The 22,916-nt window shown below is 45.8% G+C and overlaps 1 protein-coding gene across 1 annotated transcript; it reads right to left on the reverse strand.

Moving 5' to 3' along the window:
• Positions 1–1,322: 1,322 nt before the first annotated feature.
• On the reverse strand, positions 1,323–22,272 carry LOC141114040 (uncharacterized). Its single transcript, XM_073607484.1, has 7 exons — positions 22,020–22,272; positions 14,307–14,393; positions 9,245–9,314; positions 6,995–7,073; positions 5,424–5,490; positions 3,823–3,971; positions 1,323–3,730 (listed from the first exon to the last, which is right to left on the reverse strand). Exons 1-7 carry the CDS (start codon positions 22,125–22,127, stop codon positions 2,539–2,541), a joined length of 1,752 nt encoding a protein of 583 aa, XP_073463585.1. The 5' UTR covers positions 22,128–22,272; the 3' UTR covers positions 1,323–2,538.
• Between the last annotated feature and the right edge of the window lie 644 nt (positions 22,273–22,916).

The following is a 22,916-nucleotide window of genomic DNA, read 5'->3' on the forward strand; positions in this document are numbered from 1 at the left end:
GAACCTGCGTAACAAGGTAACAGAACTTTATACAGATAAAAAAGGATATAAAAAGATATCTAAAGCCTTGAATATGCCAGTCAGTACCGCTCAATCACTTATTAAGAAGTGGAAAATTCTTGGGATCTCTTGATATCAAACAAGGTCAGGTAGATCAAGAAAGGTTGAAGCAACAACTGCCAAGGAATTCTTTGGGATACAAAAGAAAAACCCACCACTAACACAAGGTGACACACACAGGTTAAAATTGGAATAAAAAAGGTTAATTTCCCACATCTGTAGCTTTTTGAATTGCAATTAGTGTCTGTGCATAAATAATCAATGAGTTTGGTAGCTCTCATGTGGATGCTCTATGCAGGCTAGATACTGAGCCATGGGAAGCAGAAAAGAACTGGTAAAAGACCTGTGTAATAAGGTAAATGGAACTTTATAGAGATGGAAAAGGATATAAAAAGATAATCAAAGTCTTGAATATGCCAGTCAGTACTGTTCAATCAATTATTAAGAAGTGGAAAGTTTGGGGATCTCTTGATTCCAAGCCAAGGTCAGGTAGACCAAGAAAGATTGCAGCCATAGCTGGCAGAAGAATTGTTTGGGATACAAAGAAAAACCCACAGGTAACCTCAGGAGAAATACAGGCTGCTTTTGTAGCACAATACAGTGATACTTGAACAAAAATGAGCTGCATGGTCAAGTTGCCAGAAAGAAGCCTTTACTGCACCAATATCACAAGAAAAGCCCAGGGGGGCATTGGCGCAGTAAAGGCTTCTTTCTGGCAACATGACCATGCAGCTCACAATTGTTCAAGTATCGTTGTATTATGATACTTGAAACAACCACACCATCTTTTCCAGAGTAGCCTGTATATCTCCTGTGGTTACCTGGGGGGTTTTCTTTGTATCCCGAACAATTCTTCTGGCAGTTGTGGCTGCAATCTTTCTTGGTCTACCTGACCTTGGCTTGGTATCAAGAGATCCCCAAACTTTCCACTTCTTGATAAGTGATTAAACAGTACTGACTGGCCTATTTAAGGCTTTGGATATTTTTTTATATCCTTTTCCATCTTTATAAAATTCCCTTACCTAGTTATGCAGGTCTTTTGACAGTTCTTTTCTGCTCCCCATGGTTCAGTGTCTAGCTTGCTTAGTGCATCCATGTGAGAGCTAACACATTTATTGACTAATTATACACAGACACTTATTACAATTTGAAAAAAGACACAGATGTGGGAACCTAACTTTAATTGCCATTTTAACCCTGTGTGTGACTGTACCAAGGCCAAACATTCCAGGGGATGGAACCTTTTGAGCATGGCCATTTGGGTGATTTCTGTTATTATGATTTTAAAAAGGAGCCAAAACAACTATGTGATAATAAATTTCTTCATCTCATCACTATCTTTAGATAAAAGACAGTTTTTTGGCATGATCAGTCATATTTTCAATATCAATGCCAACATTTCATGATTTCTCCCAGGGTGTGCAAACTTTTGAGCACAACTGTACATCAGCAATACCATGGACAGTGGGGTCCCACCGCTCTCCCCTTTCTATTTCAGTTATGCATGTTGCGGAATGCAGCAAGATCAGTGAGACTTCATGGGGAAGACCTGGGAACTCCAATGAAGAGATCCTGCTCCTGAAGTCCCAAGAGATATGTGGTTAACCCACCTGCATCAACCCACATTAGTTCAAGTACATCCGAGAAGCCCGTCTACTTTCCACCAAAGCTTGTTGTATTGAGGCATCAATTTCACAAACAAGCTGTAAAGTTTTTTCAGAAAAAAAGAAGAAAAAAAGATAAAGGAGCCATCACAAACCATATTCTTAGCCAAGGACGATGTAACACGTCACTAAACAATCCAATTAGAAAGAACTTTTTTTAAATAATAGAGAAACAATTTGGCTAAGGAGAAACATTTATGGCAAGGGGGAAGAAAAAAAAAAAAAAAAAAGACAAGAGGTTCTGAAAAAGGTTCACTAGCACCAGTGTAGAGGAAAAAAGTCACTTCATGCCAGTGACAGCTGAGCTTTAAAGAAGTTGTTCCCTCTTCTCTTGGTTACATTCAAAATGCATCTGGGGTTTTCTGGCTTATGGTGGGGGTAAGGCCGCAAGAACAGATGTCAGGCTTGATGCATGGACGGTCTGTGTTGTCCAACTTACACACCAACAGAAGATCGTGAAAGATCTAAGATCCGGAGCATTGGTATCTTCCACAGCTTTGGATCATATATGAAAGATCGTTACAAGTTGTCTTTTTTCTGGTGCCACTATTAAAGAAGCCCATTTTTGACCTAGAACTTCAGAGGAGATGAGGGTTTACATTCTCGCTGCTCTGTCATAGAATGACCTTCGATAAGGTTCTGCGAGTCAACATTTGAGAAGCTTTGACTAACCTGCCTCCTCGCAAAATCTGTTGGATGTTTGCCTCCTTTAAACTATTCCCAGGATTTGGCTGCCCCTGCGTTTTAAGTTGTTTTCACTTTGGCTTCCAATCTACCAAATCCACTTCAGCTTCTGACCAGATTCAGCTTCAGACTATTTAGGATCTTCACTAGCGCTGTTCGTTGATGGGTCATCTTTTTCATTGTCCTCTGAACTAGAATGCTCATTCGGTTTTGCCGTTTCCTCTTTGGCTTCCTCATCCTCCATTTGGCTGCATTCCCCTACTTCTTGGTTAATATCAGAACCCTTATTGGGCTGTGGGGGATCTCTGCCAGCAGTGCTGCCTGGTAAGTCATCTGCCATCCTTTCATTTCTCTCTGAACCTGGCTGCTCAAACAATTTAAGTTTTTTCACTTCGTCGTTAACTCCATCCACTCGATCATCTTGTCCATCTTCCTTGGGCAGCCCAGAGCTGTCATTAGACTTTGGTGGACCTCCATCAGATATCCCTTCCCCGTTTTGTCTCTTCCGTTTCCTTGGGGTCCCTACTGGTGTATTATCTTTATGTGTGTTTTCTTGCTGGAGATTATCATTTTGATTCCTAGAGACTGCTTCTTCCATAACTTGCCCCTCTTCCTTGCCTTCTTCTTGGTGTCCTACTGCTGAAGGCACTTTATGGTCATGCTTTGGTGAGACTTTATAAGAAACCTGATTTTGTTCCTCTTCAATGGACTTTTTGTCCACATCTTCTGTAAGATGCTGCACTCCATTCATACTAGAACTTGAACTGGAGAACAGACCTTTGTTGTTATACACTGCCTCTGGACCCTCGCCTGAAAATTTCCTATGCGACTCTTGCAGAGGTATGCACTCTTCACTGGGTTTTTTATCAGGCTTAATAGAGTCTGGATGGCATTCAACATTTTGACTATCCATGTAAGAATACTTTAAAATTTCTTCATCAGAGATGTTATCACAGCTGCCCAACTGTCCATTTATTTGGCTTTCTTCAACCCTTTCATTGTTCTTTTCTTTCTGCTTGTTATTAGTTCCCTGCTCATTTTCCACTGGTGGTTGGTAGGTTTTGAGCTTCTCCACAGGACCCCAGATGAACTTATCTTGGTTGTAATTCTTCCAGGCAAAGTGCACTAATTTTCGGCGCTGATTCTTGTTCTTGACAGTGAACATGAAGTAGTCCAGAGCACTTCTTTTTACATTCTGTAGTCTGCCATTGCACAATGTTTCCTCCAGGAAGAACTTCACCAGAGGAGCCTGGTAGTGTTCAAACCCGAGCTCCCCCAAACACTTCAGTATGCGCGTGATCCGCAGGTTGTTGTGACTGTGACTGTGAACAAGAATCGAGAGGATGAGGGTTAGGAATGCGATAAATGTTACCTGTGCATACATCAAAGATGGCTCCATTGCCTCGCCACTTACTCGTTCAGATTCCTAAATCTGCTTTCATGATTAGCTGCTAAGGTCACTTCTCCAGTCTTCTCGTCTTTCAGTTGGATTCCATAAAAATCCAACATGAGTTTGTAGGCTTCAAGGAACCTCCCTGGGAAATCCTTATCTCCCTTCATCTCCTAGAAAAGCAGAAGATGCAGTAAGCTGTATATGACAGAACAGTTCAAAAGAGAATTAAAAGTAACACCAGAAGAAACTGGATTGACTGTACTGAGATTAATTCAATGGCAGCTTTTTAGGACTCTGGAATCTTAATGTCCAAATCTTAAAGCAGCTTTGCTAACCTGCTTTTCAGCTTTGTCCCATGCAGACTCACTGGTCTCCAAGCCAGGTCCAATTCTCATCCGGTTTGAATGACGTCCAGAGTCATACAATCCACTTTCTGTGAGCCCCAGCCGTCATGGACATGGATCCCTATATTAATATTTGGACAATGATGTCACACGGGAGACCTGGCCCTATTGTTTTCTTTAGTGGTGGGGACCCAGAAATGTTACGAAATGGAAGTGACGGGAGTGGGTGTGTCGATGGTCAATGAGTTTTTGTTCCTCGGCAGGACATGTTAAAAACAATGTGTTTTTTTTTTAATGTGAACATTTTCTTGTACCCCTTATTCATTCACATTGGATGGGGGGGCCCCCTTTTTGTTACAGGGGGGCTTTCAGATTCCGATAAGCCCCAACCCACAGACCTCCACAACCATTGGCCAGGGTTGTGGGCAAGAGGCCCTTGTTCTCATCAACATGACATCTGACAAGGTGCCCCCCCCCCCCACCTTCATGTTAAGAGGATATGGCTGGGTATAGTTCAGGGGGGAAGAACGCACGCTTGTCTTCCCCCTTCTCCTGGTCTGCCTGCCCCCCCCCCCCCCCCCCAAACTCCTTTCCTGGCATGCTTGGATAAGCTCAGAGGACTTCAAGCTTTTTTTTTTTTTCTCTTGACGTTTGCAAGGGGCTGGTATAGAATTAGGGGGGACCTCACACTATTTTATTTTTGCTTGGCCCCCCCCTTAAAATTCATATTAGACCTCAAGTGCCCTGTATAAATTTGTGGGTGAACCCCCAAGTCTTTGTTTTTTAACACTGCCCCCATCCCTTTGTTCACATTCACCTGTCAGCCAGGAATCCACGGTTGACAGATGATTGAACCAGGCGGGGATAAGTCATTGGTTGTCAGGACGCTGGCGGTAGCTGGCTCCCTGACAACCAATAACCCTGAGCAGGAGCAGTCACATTTACTTCACTTTCCGTCTTCCCCTGCAGCCCCATCTGCACTAAAATAAGGAGTAAAAAATGCATTAAATACAAAATATAAAGAAAAAAATATACGAAATATAAAGAAAAAAACATTCATACATACATACACATATATATATATATATATATATATATATTTTTTTTTTTTAATTTATTTATTTTTTACTGAATCTACCAATTCTGAGAAAAATACCACGGGAGTTATTTAAACAAACATTTGTGCAGTATTTCTCTTTTGCTCTGTAACTAGACACTGTAGATAATTCCTCAATGGTTGCAATCATGCTGAGTTTAACATTTAAGGAAGTTCTCTACCTCTATTTCAGCTGCTGTCAGTGGTTTGGCATAAGAGTTCATACCATGTTCCCGCAGAGGAAATAGCCTGCAAATAAAACATATACATATTAATGGGAAAAAGTACAAGAGGGCAAATCATTCAATGTGGACACTTGGTCCAGACAGAACGGACTTATAAAGGGATGTCCCTTATTTGGAAGAAATTTCCTCTTGTGGTTGGGACAGGAAGTGAAGGCAATTCTCCCCAAACCTTTCTCCCTATGCAGATAAGAGTGGTGGGCGGTATTCTGAAATCCACTGGAAAGAACTAAGCAAAGCCTTACAACACTTCTTGGGATTTCAGAACAGGTAAGATGAACAGATATTTATTGCACTTTAAAGCCCAACTCCAAGCAGTTTTTTTATTTCCCATGCAGTGGGGACAGCTTTCCCCCACCTCCAGCGGTGGACTGTTCCTGAAGCGCTCACATCCAGAGCCGGTCTATGGCTGGTATGTCATTAGGAACAGCCCACCACACAAGGCCGCTGGACCCGGGGGGTGGGGGGGTTAAGTGCAGGAGCCGCAGGGACTGGTCTTGTACTGGGAGGATCGGGACTTTCTAAACAAAGGGCCAGGTAACTGTCCTTCAGGCTTTAGGGGGGCCAGACTGTGGCCAGTGGGAATAGAAAATGCCTTGGCATCAGAGAAGGTAAACAGTGCCTCCTCATTGGTTTTAGTGGAAGGAAAAGTGTCTCCTCATTGGTTTTATGGGGAGGAGCATTGTCCTATCGTTGGTGTCAGTGGGAGGAATAGTGCTCCATCATTGGTATTCATGGCAGGACTAGGGCTCTATCATTGGTGTCAGTGGGAGGATTAGTGGCCCATTGTTGCTATCAGCGGGAGAAATGGTGATCCATTGCTGGTATTTAGGGGAGGAATAGTACACCATCACTGGGGTCAGTGGATGGACTGGTGCCTCAAGGCCGGATAAAGGCAAGCAAAGAGCCACAGTTTGGAGACCACTGCCCTAAATGAGCAGTTTGGGCACAGCACCACTTCAGATTTAAGAATATACAGTGAAACCTCGGATTGCGAGTAGCGCGGTTTATGAGTGTTTCGCAATACAAGCTATTTTTTTTTTTTAAATTCTGACTCGAATTGCAAGCGAGCGGGATTCAAGCCGCTGGGGTGTGCAGTACCGCATTTGGAGAAAGGTGCGGGGGCGCCGGAGACACTCCCTTCCCTAGTGTCTCTGGCCACCATACAGTACTGCAGACACCCGCAGTCACTGTGGAACTAATTATCTGAGTTTCCATTGATTCCTAGGGGGAAACCTGCTTTGATATACGAGTGCTTTGGATTACAAGCATGCTTCCGGAGCGGATTATGCTCGTAATCCAAGGTACTACTGTACATACGCTTTCCACAAAGAAAATCTGGGCTACGTGGACCTTTGTTTTGTTACACCCACTAAGGCTCTCTGAAGTTCCCAGTGCCGATGCAAAAAGGAGAACCTGACTGGCTGCTACAGGCAATACAGAAAAGGTTAGGGCTTCCAGCAGCCACATTCAGGCCATTTATAGGATCTGTACATGTCTCGTGTACATACCATTGGATATAGGAATGGTTCCTCTCTAGAGTCTCATACTTTTCCTTCCATGCCTCCAGCAGGTCCATTATTTTTAGCCCTGTAAAAAACACAAAAAACTGGTGAACTCTGCCTCTGCCAAATCAACTCCATCCCAAACAGACGTCTGGCTTCATAAAGTTCCCAGAAACACAAAATGATGAGAGGTCTCCTTAGTAGATAAATTCTCTAATCTCTCCCACAAAGCCACAGCAAAGGTGGCACTCCTATACAGCAAGCTGAGGTCATGGGACCTATGCCAAGGCATGTGGTCACATGACCGTCACAGCAGATGGATAGGATTACTACTTCTTTTTCCCCCATATACAGTATCTCACAAAAGTGAGTACACCCCTCACATTTTTGTAAATATTTTATTTTATCGTTTCATGTGACAACACTAAAGAAATTACACTTTGCTACAATGTAAAGTAGTGATTGTACAGCTTGTATAACAGTGTAAATTTGCTGTCCCCTCAAAATAACTCAACACACAGCCATTAATGTCTAAACCGCTGGCAACAAAAGTGAGTACACCCCTAAGTGAAAATGTCCAAATTGGGCCCAATTAGTCATTTTCACTCCCTGGTGTCATGTGACTCGTTAGTGTTACAAGGTCTTGGGGGTTATCGCTCTCACTCTCTCATACTGGTCACTGGAAGTTCAACATGGCACCTCATGGCAAAGAAGTCTCTGAGGATCTGAAAAAAAAGAATTGTTGCTCTACATAAAGATGACCTAGGCTATAAGAAGATTGCCAAGACCCTGAAACTGAGCTGCAGCACGGTGGCCAAGACCATACAGAGGTTTAACAGGACAGGTTCTACTCAGAACAGGCCTCGCCATGGTCGAAAAAAAAGTTGAGTGTACACGCTCAGTGTCATATCCAGAGGTTGTCTTTGGGAAATAGACATATGAATGCTGCCAGCATTGCTGCAGAGATTGAAGGGGTGGGGGGTCAGCCTGTCAGTGCTCAGACCATACGCCGCACACTGCATCAAATTGTTCTGCATGGCTGTCATCCCAGAAGGAAGCCTCTTCTAAAGATGATGCACAAGAAAGCCTGCAAACAGTTTGCTGAAGACAAGCAGACTAAGGACATGGATTACTGGAACCATGTCCTGTGGTCTGATGAGACCAAGATAAAATTATTTGGTTCAGATGATGTCAAGCGTGTGTGGCGGCAACCAGGTGAGGAGTACAAAGACAAGTGTGTCAGGCATGGTGGTGGGAGTGTCATGGTCTGGGGCTGCATGAGTGCTGCCGGCACTGGGGAGCTACAGTTCATTGAGGGAACCATGAATGCCAACATGTACTGTGACATACTGAACCAGAGCATGATCCCCACCCTTCGGAGATTGGGCTGCAGGGCAGTATTCCAAAATGATAACAACCCCAAAACACACCTGCCGACCACTGCCTTGCTAAAGAAGCTGAGGGTAAAGGTGATGGACTGGCCAAGCATGTCTCCAGACCTAAACCCTATTGAGCATCTGTGAGGCATCCTTAAATGGAAGATGGAGGAGCGCAAGGTCTCTAACGTCCACCAGCTCTGTGATGTCATCATGGAGGAGTGGAAGAGGACTCCAGTGGCAACCTGTGAAGCTCTGGTGACCTCCATGCCCAAGAGGGTTAAGGCAGTGCTGGGAAATAATGGTGGCCACACAAAATATTGACACTTTGGGCCCAATTAGGACATTTTCACTTAGGGGTGTACTCACTTTTGTTGCCAGTGGTTTAGACATTAATGGCTGTGTGTTGAGTTATTTTGAGGGGACAGCAAATTTACACTGTTATACAAGCTGTACACTCACTATTTTACATTGGAGCAAAGTGTCTTTTCACATGAAAAGATATAATAAAATATTTACAAAAATGTGAGGGGTGTACTTACTTTTGTGAGATACTGTAATAATATTGTAGAAGAGCAGTATGGCAAGGATTAGAAAAGAAGAAACAAGCAGTCGTGGAGTTTCTTGCGTGGTACGCTCAGAGCGCAGGCGGCTCCTTTTTTTGGCCCGGTCCCCGTTCCCTGGGAGACAGCTGGTAATGTAAGCTTGAGAACAGAAGATGGTTCTACATTGTCTACAAGGATGGGAAGTATTGGCAAAAATAACAATCTGATGTGTTTTAACCATTCCCTGCTCCATGCAGACACAAAGACAGACAGATGTGGAATTTTCAAGTAACAAACAAACTAGATTTTCACACAGAAGACCAACCTATACTTACCATCAGGCTCAAAAGGCCTTTTGTCCTGATAAAACTCCAGGTTGGGTTTGGATGTTTGTGGAGGCTGACTCTGGAAGAGAAAAGATTAAAAACGTTAAAAAAAAAAAAAAAAAAAAAAGAGGATTCTGCCAAAAACGAAGCTAAAGTCCAAGATTAAGGCTCGGTTCACGCTGGTGTGGTGCGGGAACCACGTGCGAGTTGAACAGGAATCGCACCGCATTCCTGTTCAAATCACATGCGATTCTGCAGCAGTGCGATTTGAGCCATTCATTTTGTATGGCGCTCAAATCGCATCGCCTTCACACCAAACTTGTGTAGGACCCTTTTTTTAACCTTAAAGTAATTGTAAAGGTTCATTTTTAAAAAAAATAACAAATATGTTATACTTACCTGCTCTATGCAAGGGTTTTGCACAGAGCAGCCCCGATCCTCCTCTTCTGGGGTACCCCCACGGAGAGCCGCATTCCATGGGGGCACCTGTGCGGGCGCGCTCACGAGTCCCGCTGCTGCGTCCATTGACACAGACAGCAGGGTCCCGCCCCCCCAACGTCACTGGATGTGATTGACAGCAGCGGGAGTCAATGGCTCCCGCTGCTATCTATTCAATGAGGACAAAGACAGCGTCTGGAGTCGCTGGGCTTGTGCACATCGCTGGAACGATTGGGTTCAGGTAAGAAAAAGGGGGGGGGGGTCTAGGGGCAGCTGCAGCACAGAAGGTTTTAAGGTGAAATACCTGGAGACTCCCCCCCCCCCCCCCCTTTTTCTTACCAAATCCGATCCATCGATGTGTATGAGTGCAGCGACTGTCGCTCTCCCCACTTGACAGATTGATAGCAGCAGGAGCCATTGGCTCCCAATGCTGTCAATCAAAAGCTGTGACAGAGGAGCTAGGGGCGGGGGCCAAGACCCTCTGTCTGTGTCAATGGACACAGCAGCGGAACTCAGGAGCGAGCCCTCATGGAAAGCGACTTTCCGTGGGGGCACCCGATCAGCCTGAAGCACCAGCGGGGGGGTCCCTAGAAGAAGATGATCAGGGCTGCTCTGTGTAAAACCATTACACAGTGCAGGCAAGTATAGACATGTTTGTTATTTTATTTTTAAATCGAACATTTACAATACACTCTGCAATCGATTTGCATGAACAGGTTGCGATTTTGATGCAGATTTGCACCGCATCTAATGTGAACCGGGCCTTAAGGAGGAACTCCAGGTTCTGTTTTTCCATCTCCCTTCCCTTCCTTAATGCTCCTTCACACAGGTGGGCAGAGGGTTTTACTGCTCCACAGCCACCTGAATGAGGGCATGCAAATGCTCAGGGCTGTACACAAGCTATGACTGCGAATGCTTTGCTACAAGTAAACGGCATGCTGAATTGGATGGGAGATAACACCCCCGAATGTGACCCATTCAAGTGAACTGGCATTTTCGGATGAAAGCCATCCACCCCAGTTTGTATTTCAGAGGGGGAACAAGTGCTGCCACACGTATGAACATGCCCTTAAGCCTATAACACACCATCAGTTTTTTTTTTTCGTTCAACCCAGCTCGAGAGGAGGTCCTGTACTGCACGGGAGTACACAATTCTAAGGTGTGACATGTTTGGTGTCTTATTACTCAGCGCAACATCATCTTTTATATTTTAACAAAAATCGGGTTATATATATTATTATTATTATTTTTTTTTGCATTAACCAGTTCGGCTCCAAAGCAATTTGTTTTATTTTTCACATACATGTAAAAAAAATCTTAATTTTTGCCAATAAAATTAATTAAATCCCCAGAACATTATATATTTTCTGAAAGCAGAGGCCCTGTAGAATAAAAAAGGTAATAGTTGCAAATTTTCATTTCACATGATATTTGTGCAACTGTTTATTAAAGTGGTTGTAAACCCTTACAGACCACTTTGACCTACAGGTAAGCCTAGATTAAGGCTTACCTGTAGGTCCAAGAAATATCTGCTAAACCTGTGGTTCTCAACCTTTCTAGTGCCGTGACCCCTTGATAAAATTTTCCAAGTTGACCCCCCAACAGTAAAATTATTTTCGTAGCGTGGGTTGTCAGCACCCTAAGCAAGACAAGTAATTTGAGCCCCCTAATCCATGGACATTTAGCTCTCCCTGAGTACCTTCCACTCATACAGTATTAAAACCCCTTATGGTACATTTTATAATATATCACTCTCTTTCCCTTTTATCTATCTCTATGCTAATTTCTTGTTTCCCCCCCATTCCTCTCTCTAGCTGCCTTTCTTGTTCTCTTGTTCTTTCTCTCCCTTTTTCTTTGTTCCTCCCCTTCTTTTCCTCTCCCTTCCATGTATTCTCTATTTTTATTCCTTCTATTACTCCTTGGTGGGGGGGTGGGGGGAATGGGATAAGTGGCAGTGCTGGGGGGGGGTTCTGATCGACCAACTTAGGTGCTCTTGATTAAGGTCATCTGCTGATCTGAGAACTGTAGTGGGGACTTTTAATGGCAACTATAATCACAGGTAGTGTTACTCACTGTGTCTCTGACTTTGTGGTGTCTCATAGCAGTGACACCTATGCCGAAATCAGGAGATAGGGTCTCCTCCAGCCCCTCCCACTTCACATTCTTCACCAGTCTGTTTACCTCTAGTCTCTGTCCCCCAGCCATGCCGTGAACTGAATTGGCGGCTGCGAAGAGGCTGAGTGGGCGGCCGCGGGCTCCAGGAATAGCCCAACTGGGCAGTCACAGGTTCCAGGGACAGCCCTGCTGGGCGGCTGTGAAAAGGCTGGGAGAGCAGCGTAGGCTTCAGGAATAGCACAGGACTCGGTGACCCCTGGCAAATCATCATTTGACCCCCAGGTTGAGAACCACTGTCCTAAACCTACACTATTTAGGAGATATTTGCAAAAAGACAGGCACCGCTGTCTACGGCGCATGCACCGTAGACATGCGCACTGAGCCTGCCTCTGCTAATGGTGATATGCCGTTAGTGGCGGCTCCCATGCATATACACGGGAGTTATGTCATCGCGGCTCCGGCCAATCACAGCACCAGAGCCACGATACCCGGAAAGAAGCTGGACGCTCCGTAGCAGAGGGGACAGCGTTGACATCGCAGGCTCCTGCGTCAGGTAAGTGACACATAATGGGCTCATATGCGATGCATAGTAGCCCATTATGCTTTACCTTTGCAGGGAAACAAAGAGGAAGTAACACCCATCAGGGTTTACTTCCTCTTTAAACGCACATTTTCAGGAAAAAATATAATAAAATAAATTTTAGTGCAAAACCACACCAATTATTAAAATATAAAAGATGATGCATCAAGTAAATAGATACCAAACATTCCATGTCTTAAATTTGCGTGCGCCTGCGATATCGTCAAAAACGATGGTGCCTAAAAAAATCCCCATAGGTGACGCTTTAAAAGCCTTTACAGCGCATCAGTTTAAAGTTAGCCAGTAGCTCTTGTGCTAAAATTATTGTTCTCATTCTGACGTTTGTGCAATATGCCACATGTGTGGTGCGACATGCGCGTGCACACCCTGGGCTTGCGTTTTCTCAGGTGTGCGGGGGTTTTCGGCAATTTCTTTTTTTTTATTGAATATAATTTTATTATAATTCTTATTTTTTTTTTTTTATTTTTTTTTTTACTTTTTTCTTTTCTTTTTACTTGATTGCTATCACAAGGGGTTAATAACCCCCTAATGTGATAGCATTAGGCAGGTGACAGGTACTCTTTATGGAGACATTAGGGGTCTAATAGATGCCAATGTCTCCCCTGCCCTTCACACCATCTAACCAAAGATCAGCTTGGTTAGATGTCTGCTGGCTGTACTGGCCAGTAAATGGTGCATCTGAACCCGGAAGTGACATCACTTCCAGTTTCTCAGGTTGCAAGTGGGATCAAGGTATGGATTTGCCTCGGTCTCACTGCAGTCTCCCCCCCCCCCCGGCTGTGTTCCTGGGCACCGGTGAGCATGGGACAGCCTGGGAACCACGGGAGGAGGGCGGGCCTCCAGAGGGAGGGGGAGGCACCATGCTGCCGGCTCTTGAAATTGGTCGGCAGCTATGGAGCTGCCGCTGTAGCGTCACATATGGCGACCCATCACATTTGGCTACCCGCTGGAGTGCGCATGCGTGACGCCGCCATATGCGTTCCAACACTTCTACGACAAAACACAGTTATTATGTGGCTCCACCCCTAAGTCCAGGTTCAAGCCCCACCATCCAAGTGGCCATAGAGTTAGAATATAATAATGGCGAGCGAAGTGTGGCGAGCCCGCGAGGGGCCTTGTTGCACTGACGGTTTTAGTGTGGTGTTTTGTCCTAAAAGTGTTGGAACGCATATGGCGGCGTCACGTATGCGCACTCCAGCGGGTAGCCAAATGTGATGGGCCGCCATATGTGACGCTACACCGCATCACTTTCAGTTTGAAGCTGGTCGACCGGCTGAACAAAACCCACACAGGCTGATGGATGCTACTTCCATACAGCCATCAGCTTGTGATTTAAGGGGCAGTCTTTGGATGTACATAGTATGTCCAAAGAGCTAAACTGGTTAACAATCAAAAAAGTGCAAATACCGTGTGACATAAAAAAATTGCAACACTCACCAATTTATTCTCTAGGGCCTCGGTTTAAAAAGATATATCATTTTGGGGTTCGAAGGAATTTTCAAGTCGCCATAAAGCTCCTTTCATTTTTAAAAGCCTCAGATATTCCTAAAAGCACCTCTGCCTAATAAAAAACACCAACCCTTCATATTCTCCATCCTGGGAATTTTTTATTTATTTTTTACCAGGGCAAGTAGATTGTCATGAGGGACAAGTAGATTGGGAATCCGATTTTTTCCTTGGACAAGTACTTTAAAAAAAAAAAAAAAATTCACACCCCTGTGGGGGTTTGTTCATATCAACCTGGGCTCACAGGAAGTGGATTGAATGATTCTGCATCCAGAGTAATCCCAGGGGAAATCAGAACCCGCTCAAATGAATTCATTCAGCTGGCTAGGGGCATTCACTGGTGACCAAACTATTGTTTCCGTCTGCTATTAGAACAAAGATCAGCAAAAAAAGCTGCAGCCGGAGACTCACCGCGTAACACTGACGCCGGTCATTTACATAACCATGTCTGTAGTTCTGCAGGTCCTTGGCAGCTCTCATCCTATTTCGACAATTAAACTAAAATGGAAATAAACAGCAATCATATTAGTAAAAAAAAAAAATCTGTTGCAATAATTTAAAGTTTAGCAAAAAAAAAAAAAAAATTTTGTAAGAAGTACCAGGTCTTCATGACTGAATGTATATAAAGATTTGGATAAGCTCAGAATTTTTAAGTCATTTGCTTTCCTGACAAACTCAGCCGCATTGGGAGTGCATTGCTCTCAATCAGTCAGACGTTATGGGTAGAGGAGCATTGAGATAAAGAGGAGCAGGACAGCACAATCACTGTGCAAAACGTCTGCAAAGCTTGTAAATGGCCAAATAGGTAGAAATAATAGAATAGCAAACTATACACAGTACTAAGGTTCTTAATGTATACCTGTTTTATATATATACATATACACATATACACACACACATATATATATACAGTGGGGACGGAAAGTATTCAGACCCCCTTAAATTTTTCTGACATTTTTGCAGATTTATTAAAAAATAAAAAACTGAAATATCACATGGTCCTAAGTATTCAGACCCTTTGCTGTGACACTCATATAATTAACTCAGGTGCTGTCCATTTCTTCTGATCATCCTTGAGATGGTTCTACACCTTCATTTGAGTCCAGCTGTGTTTGATTATACTTATTGGACTTGATTAGGAAAGCCACACACCTGTCTATATAAGACCTTACAGCTCACAGTGCATGTCAGAGCAAATGAGAATCATGAGGTCAAAGGAACTGCCTGAAGAGCTCAGAGACAGAATTGTGGCAAGGCACAGATCTGGCCAAGGTTACAAAAAAATTCTGCTGCACTTAAGGTTCCTAAGAGCACAGTGGCCTCCATAATCCTTAAATGGAAGACATTTGGGACGACCAGAACCCTTCCTACAGCTGGTCGTCTGGCCAAACTGAGCTATCGGGGGAGAAGAGCCTTGGTGAGAGAGGTAAAGAAGAACCCAAAGATCACTGTGGCTGAGCTCCAGAGATGCAGTCGGGAGATGGGAGAAAGTTGTAGAAAGTCAACCATTACTGCAGCCCTCCACCAGTCGGGGCTTTATGGCAGAGTGGCCCGACGGAAGCCTCTCCTCAGTGCAAGACACATGAAAGCCCGCATGGAGTTTGCTAAGAAACACCTGAAGGACTCCAAGATGGTGAGAAATAAGATTCTCTGGTCTGATGAGACCAACATAGAACTTTTTGGCCTTAATTCTAAGCGGTATGTGTGGAGAAAACCAGGCACTGCTCATCACCTGTCCAATAAAGTCCCAACAGTGAAGCATGGTGGTGGCAGCATCATGTTGTGGGGGTGTTTTTCAGCTGCAGGGACAGGATGACTGGTTGCAATCAAGAAAAAGATGAATGCGGCCAAGTACAGGGATATCCTGGACGAAAACCTTCTCCAGAGTGCTCAGGCCCTCAGACTGGGCCGAAGGGTTACCTTCCAACAAGACAATGACCCTAAGCACACAGCTAAAATAACGAAGGAGTGGCTTCACAACAACGCCGTGACTGTTCTTGAATGGCCCAGCCAGAGCCCTGACTTAAACCCAACTGAGCATTTTAGGAGAGACCTAAAAATGGCTGTCCACCAACGTTTACCATCCAACCTGACAGAACTGGAGAGGATCTGCAAGGAGGAATGGCAGAGGATCCCCAAATCCAGGTGTGAAAAACTTGTTGCATCTTTCCCAAAAAGACTCATGGCTGTATTAGATCAAAAGGTACTTCTACTAAATACTGAGCAAAGGGTCTGAATACTTAGGACCATGTGATATTTCAGTTTTGCTTTTTTAATAAATCTGCAAAAATGTCAACAATTCTGTGTTTTTCTGTCAATATGGGGTGCTGTGTGTACATTAATGAGGAAAAAAAATGAACTTAAATGATTTTAGCAAATGGCTGCAATATAACAAAGAGTGAAAAATTTAAGGGGGTCTGAATACTTTCCGTCCCCACTGTATATACACACACACACATACACATATATATATATAAAAATAATATAATAATAATAATATGAAAAATTGTACCTCAAGCAAACAAGGTCATATGAGCTTAGCTGACACATATAGTATCTCACAAAAGTGAGTACACCCCTAAGTGAAAATGTCCAAATTGAGCCCAATTAGCCATTTTCCCTCCCCGGTGTCATGTGACTCGTTAGTGTTACATGGTGTCACATGTGAATGGGGAGCAGGTGTGTTAAATTTGGTGTTATCGCTCTCACTCTCTCATACTGGTCACTGGAAGTTCAACATGGCACCTCATGGCAAAGAACTCTTTGAGGATCGGCAAAAAATAAATTGTTGCTCTACATAACGCTGGCCTAGGCTATAAGATTGCCAAGACCCTGAAACTGAGCTGCAGAGTGTGGCCAAGACCATACAGCGGTTTACCAGGACAGGTTCCACTCAGAACAGGCCTCACCATAGTCGACCAAAGAAGTTGAGTGCACATGCTCAGCGTCATATCCAGTGGTTGTCTTTGGGAAATAGATGTATGAGTGCTGCCAGTATTACTGCAGAGGTTGAAGGGGTGGGGGGGTCAGCCTGTCAGTGCTCAGACCATACGCCACACACTGCATCAAATTGGTCTGCATGGCTGTCATCCCAGAAGGAAGTCTCTTCTAAAGATGATGCACAAGAAAGAGCGCAAACAGTTTGCTGAAGACAAGCAGACTAAGGACATGGATTACTGGAACCATGTCCTGTGGTCTGATGAGACCAAGATAAATTTATTTGGTTCAGATGGTGTCAAGCGTGTGTGGCGGCAACCAGGTGAGAAGTACAAAGACAAGTGTGTCTTGTCTACAGTCAAGCATGGTGGTGGGAGTGTCATGGTCTGGGGCTGCATGAGTGCTGCCTGCACTGGGGAGCTACAGTTCATTGAGGGAACCATGAATGCCAACATGTACTGTGACATACTGAAGCAGAGAATGATCCCATCCCTTCAGAGACTGGACCACAGGGCAGTATTCCAACATGATAATGACCCCAAACACATCTCCAAGACGACCACTGCCTAGCTAAAGAAACTGAGGGTTAAGGTGATGGACTGGCTAAGCATGTCTCCAGACCTAAACCCTATTGAGCATCTGTGGGGCATCCTCAAAGGGAAGGTGGAGGAGCGCAAAGTCTCTAACATCCACCAGCTCTGTGATGTCATCATGGAGGAGTGGAAGAGGACTCCAGTGGTAACCTGTGAAGCTCTGGGGAACTCCATGTCCAAGAGGGTTAAGGCAGTGCTGGAAAATAATGGTGGCCGCACAAAATATTGACACTTTGGGCCCAATATGGACATTTTCACTTAGGGGTGTACTCACTTTTGTTGCCAGCGGTTTAGACATTAATGGCTGTGTGTTGAGTTATTTTGAGGGGACAGCAAATTTACACTGTTATACAAGCTGTACACTCACTACTTTACATTGTAGCAAAGTGTCATTTCTTCAGTGTTGTCACATGAAAAGATAGAAGAAAAGATTTACAAAAGCATGAGGGGTGTACTCACTTTTGTGAGATACTGTATATAAAACATACCACTGCTGAGCTCTGAAAATGTTAATTGCCTTGCCATCCCACCAGCCCTCTGGTTTCAATAACTTCACTGACCCAGAACAAGATTGTAGATATGGTCAGAGGTCCTTTATCTGCAGACTTGTTTTCGGTCAAAGATTCAAAGTATTAAAGAAAGAAGGTCAGCATGGCAATCAGCGTTTACAGGAGGGGTCAGCAATGGTGGCCTCCATAGTTCCCCAACTACAAGGTTTCTTTAAAGCATTTCAGAAAAGGAATGAAGAGTCTTATGCCGCATACACACGGTCGGACTTTTCGTCTACAAAAGTCCGACGGACGCCGACGGACTAAAGCTGGCTGACAATCCGATCGTGTGTGGGCTTCTCCGGACTTTCAGCTGACTTTTTTAGCTGCAAATCTGACAGACTTTAGATTTGGAACATGCTTCAAATCTTTACGTCGTAACTCCGCCGGACCCAGAAATCCGCTCGTCTGTATGCTCATCCGACGGACAAAAACCGACGCTAGGGCAGCTATTGGCTACTGGCTATCAACTTCCTTATTTTAGTCCGGTGTACGTCATCACGTACGAATCCGTCGTACTTTTGTGTGATCGTATGTAGGCAAGTCCGTTCGTTAGAAAGTCTGCTGCAAGTCCGCCGAAAGTCCGTCGAAAGTCTGTCGGACGGGCTGTTGGACTTTTGTAGCCGAAAAGTCAGACCGTGTGTACGCGGCATTACAGTTTTGCTTTCAATAAAGGAAGCAGAAACTACTGTCACACAATAATAGAAACACCCACATTCTCCATCCCCTCCCCCCTCCCTTCTGTGTACCTGGAACCCTTCACCCCGACTTTCTATACTGAATCCTTCCCATCCTGCATTCTCTCCAATTCTCCTTCTCTTATAAATCTCCCCATCGTCTTCTCCCCTTCCTTCAATCTCTTCCCTTATATCACTTCTTCCAAATTCTCTCCCTTTTATTTCATCCCTCCTCTCCAGCACATCTCCTGTTCATCCTTCTTCCCACCCATCCAGTGCTCCTCTCTTCCCTCTTTCTACCTCTCCTCTCCATCTCTCTCCTCTTCTGTAGCTCTCCTCTCCATCTCCCTCCTCTTCTGCACCTCTCCTCTCTATCACTCTCCTCTTCTGTACCTCTCCTCTCCATCTTCCTCCTTTTCTGTACCTCTCCTCTCCACCTCCCTCCTCTTCTGTAGCTCTCCTCTCCACCTCCCTCCTCTTCTGTACCTCTTCTCTCCATCTCTCTCCTCTTCTGTAGCTCTCCTCTCCATCACTCTCCTCTTCTGTAGCTCTCCTCTCCATCACTCTCCTCTTCTGTAGCTCTCCTCTCTATCACTCTCCTCTCCTGTACCCCTCCTCTCCATCACTCTCCTTTTCTGTACCTCTCCATCTCTCTCCTCTTCTGTACCTCTCCTTTCTATCACTCTCCTCTTCTGCACCTCTCCTCTCCATCTCTCTCCTCTTCTGTAGCTCTCCTCTCTATCATTCTCCTCTCCTGTACCTCTCCTCTCCATCTCTCTCCTCTTCTGTACCTCTCCTCTCCATCTCTCTCCTCTTCTGTACCTCTCCTCTCCATCTCTCTCCTCTTCTGCACCTCTCCTCTCCATCTCTCTCCTCTTCTGTACCTCTCCTCTCCATCACTCTCCTCTTCTGTAGCTCTCCTCTCTATCACTCTCCTCTCCTGTACCTCTCCTCTCCATCACTCTCCTCTTCTGTACCTCTCCTCTCCATCTCTCTCCTCTTCTGCACCTCTCCTCTCCATCTCTCTCCTCTTCTGCACCTCTCCTCTCCATCTCTCTCCTCTTCTGCACCTCTCCTCTCCATCTCTCTCCTCTTCTGCACCCCTCCTCTCCATCACTCTCCTCTTCTGTACCTCTCCTCTCCATCACTCTCCTCTTCTGTAGCTCTCCTCTCTATCACTCTCCTCTCCTGTACCTCTCCTCTCCATCACTCTCCTCTTCTGTACCTCTCCTCTCAATCTCTCCCCTCTTCTGTACCCCTCCTCTCCATCACTCTCCTCTCCTGTACCTCTCCTCTCCATCACTCTCCTCTTCTGTACCTCTCCTCTCCATCTCTCTCCTCTTCTGTAGCTCTCCTCTCCAACACTCTCCTCTTCTGTAGCTCTCCTCTCTATCACTCTCCTCTCCTGTACCTCTCCTCTCCATCACTCTCCTTTTCTGTACCTCTCCTCTCCATCACTCTCCTTTTCTGTACCTCTCCTTTCTATCACTCTCCTCTTCTGCACCTCTCCTCTCCATCTCTCTCCTCTTCTGTAGCTCTCCTCTCCATCTCTCTCCTCTTCTGTAGCTCTCCTCTCCATCTCTCTCCTCTTCTGTAGCTCTCCTCTCCATCTCTCTCCTCTTCTGTAGCTCTCCTCTCCATCTCTCTCCTCTTCTGTAGCTCTCCTCTCCATCTCTCTCCTCTTCTGTAGCTCTCCTCTCCATCTCTCTCCTCTTCTGTAGCTCTCCTCTCCATCTCTCTCCTCTTCTGTAGCTCTCCTCTCCATCTCTCTCCTCTTCTGTAGCTCTCCTCTCCATCTCTCTCCTCTTCTGTACCTCTCCTCTCCATCTCTCTCCTCTTCTGTAGCTCTCCTCTCCATCTCTCTCCTCTTCTGTAGCTCTCCTCTCCATCTCTCTCCTCTTCTGTACCTCTCCTCTCCATCTCTCTCCTCTTCTGCACCTCTCCTCTCCATCTCTCTCCTCTTCTGTACCTCTCCTCTCCATCTCTCTCCTCTTCTGTAGCTCTCCTCTCCATCTCTCTCCTCTTCTGTAGCTCTCCTCTCCATCTCTCTCCTCTTCTGTACCTCTCCTCTCCATCTCTCTCCTCTTCTGTACCTCTCCTCTCCATCTCTCTCCTCTTCTGTACCTCTCCTCTCCATCTCTCTCCTCTTCTGCACCTCTCTTCTCCATCTCTCTCCTCTTCTGCACCTCTCTTCTCCATCTCTCTCCTCTTCTGTACCTCTCCTCTCCATCTCTCTCCTCTTCTGTAGCTCTCCTCTCCATCTCTCTCCTCTTCTGTAGCTCTCCTCTCCATCTCTCTCCTCTTCTGTAGCTCTCCTCTCCATCTCTCTCCTCTTCTGTACCTCTCCTCTCCATCTCTCTCCTCTTCTGCACCTCTCCTCTCCATCTCTCCCCTCTCCTGTACCTCTCCTCTCCATCTCTCTCCTCTCCTGTACCTCTCCTCTCCATCTCTCTCCTCTCCTGTACCTCTCCTCTCCATCTCTCTCCTCTCCTGTACCTCTCCTCTCCATCTCTCTCCTCTTCTGCACCTCTCCTCTCCATCTCTCTCCTCTTCTGCACCTCTCTTCTCCATCTCTCTCCTCTTCTGTAGCTCTCCTCTCCATCTCTCTCCTCTTCTGTACCTCTCCTCTCCATCTCTCTCCTCTTCTGTACCTCTCCTCTCCATCTCTCTCCTCTTCTGCACCTCTCTTCTCCATCTCTCTCCTCTTCTGTACCTCTCCTCTCCATCTCTCTCCTCTTCTGTAGCTCTCCTCTCCATCTCTCTCCTCTTCTGTACCTCTCCTCTCCATCTCTCTCCTCTCCTGTACCTCTCCTCTCCATCTCTCTCCTCTCCTGTACCTCTCCTCTCCATCTCTCTCCTCTCCTGTACCTCTCCTCTCCATCTCTCTCCTCTCCTGTACCTCTCCTCTCCATCTCTCTCCTCTTCTGTAGCTCTCCTCTCCATCTCTCTCCTCTTCTGTACCTCTCCTCTCCATCTCTCTCCTCTTCTGCACCTCTCCTCTCCATCTCTCTCCTCTTCTGTACCTCTCCTCTCCATCTCTCTCCTCTCCTGTACCTCTCCTCTCCATCTCTCTCCTCTTCTGTAGCTCTCCTCTCCATCTCTCTCCTCTTCTGTACCTCTCCTCTCCATCTCTCTCCTCTTCTGTACCTCTCCTCTCCATCTCTCTCCTCTTCTGTACCTCTCCTCTCCATCTCTCTCCTCTTCTGTACCTCTCCTCTCCATCTCTCTCCTCTCCTGTACCTCTCCTCTCCATCTCTCTCCTCTCCCGCACTCCTCCTCTCCTACATCCCATTTTTCCGCCTCTACACAATTTCTGCCCCCTCCCCTCTCCCGTTTCTATCCCCTTCCACCTCTCCCCATCCCCCTCACCTTTTGCCGGTTCCCTGGCTCTGTTTGGCCCCGAGACTTCTCCTCCCCCTCCTCCTCCCAGGTGGAGTCATAGTCGGGTCTCCACACCTCCTCGGGGTCCCGGGACATGCTGGAAGCGGGGCCGCGGAGCCAGGGCCCGGGCAGCACCAGGCAGGGGAGCACGGTGCCGGGTTGGTCGGTCTGGAGGCCGGAGATGGAGCCTCCGCTCTCTGACAGCTAATGGAACGAAACTGAAACCCGGCGCCGGACAGTGACGTCCAACTCCGGGGCGCGCAGGAAGTACGCCACCGAATGTGAAATCGGTCTATCTCCGCCATTGGAAGGGTCAGGCCGGGCTTCAACAACATGGCTGACAGCTTGTTCAAGGAAGGAGAGCGCTGTAAACAGCTGCTGAGAACCCAACTATGGCTATTATTTAGCTTTAGATACAAGGAGGAAACAGTTATCATTTGGTCATGTTTTTGTTTCTGCCTGTGACCCCCATTGGAGATATTTATCTTCATTTCCTGTTTAGGTGACACACTTGTGTGTTTCACAGGCTCAACTTCCCTCACTCTGATACAAAATGTGTCCCCAGTGAAGAGATTTCCATAAAACATGACAGACACACAAACCCTTCTCCGCTCTGTAATAAAAGGGATATAAGAAGTTTAGGGTGGAGCTAGGGTTGCCACCTGTCCAGGATTCCCCCGGACAGTTCGGGTTTGGAATCCTGCGTCCGGGTTTCAGGCTGCCTGAACCCCGGACACATTATTCAGACTGGACTATGGCTTCTCAGCAGGGTTGCTGGCTGCAGTTGTCTGTTACACTCTCTCACAATGACCAAAACGGCACTAACAATCCCCCCAAACACAGACGGGAGAGGAGAGAGAGCTCGATCTGCACCTCTTCCTCCCA

The sequence above is a fragment of the Aquarana catesbeiana genome, linkage group LG12, assembly GCF_042186555.1.
Source record: "Aquarana catesbeiana isolate 2022-GZ linkage group LG12, ASM4218655v1, whole genome shotgun sequence".
NCBI lineage: Eukaryota > Metazoa > Chordata > Amphibia > Anura > Ranidae > Aquarana > Aquarana catesbeiana.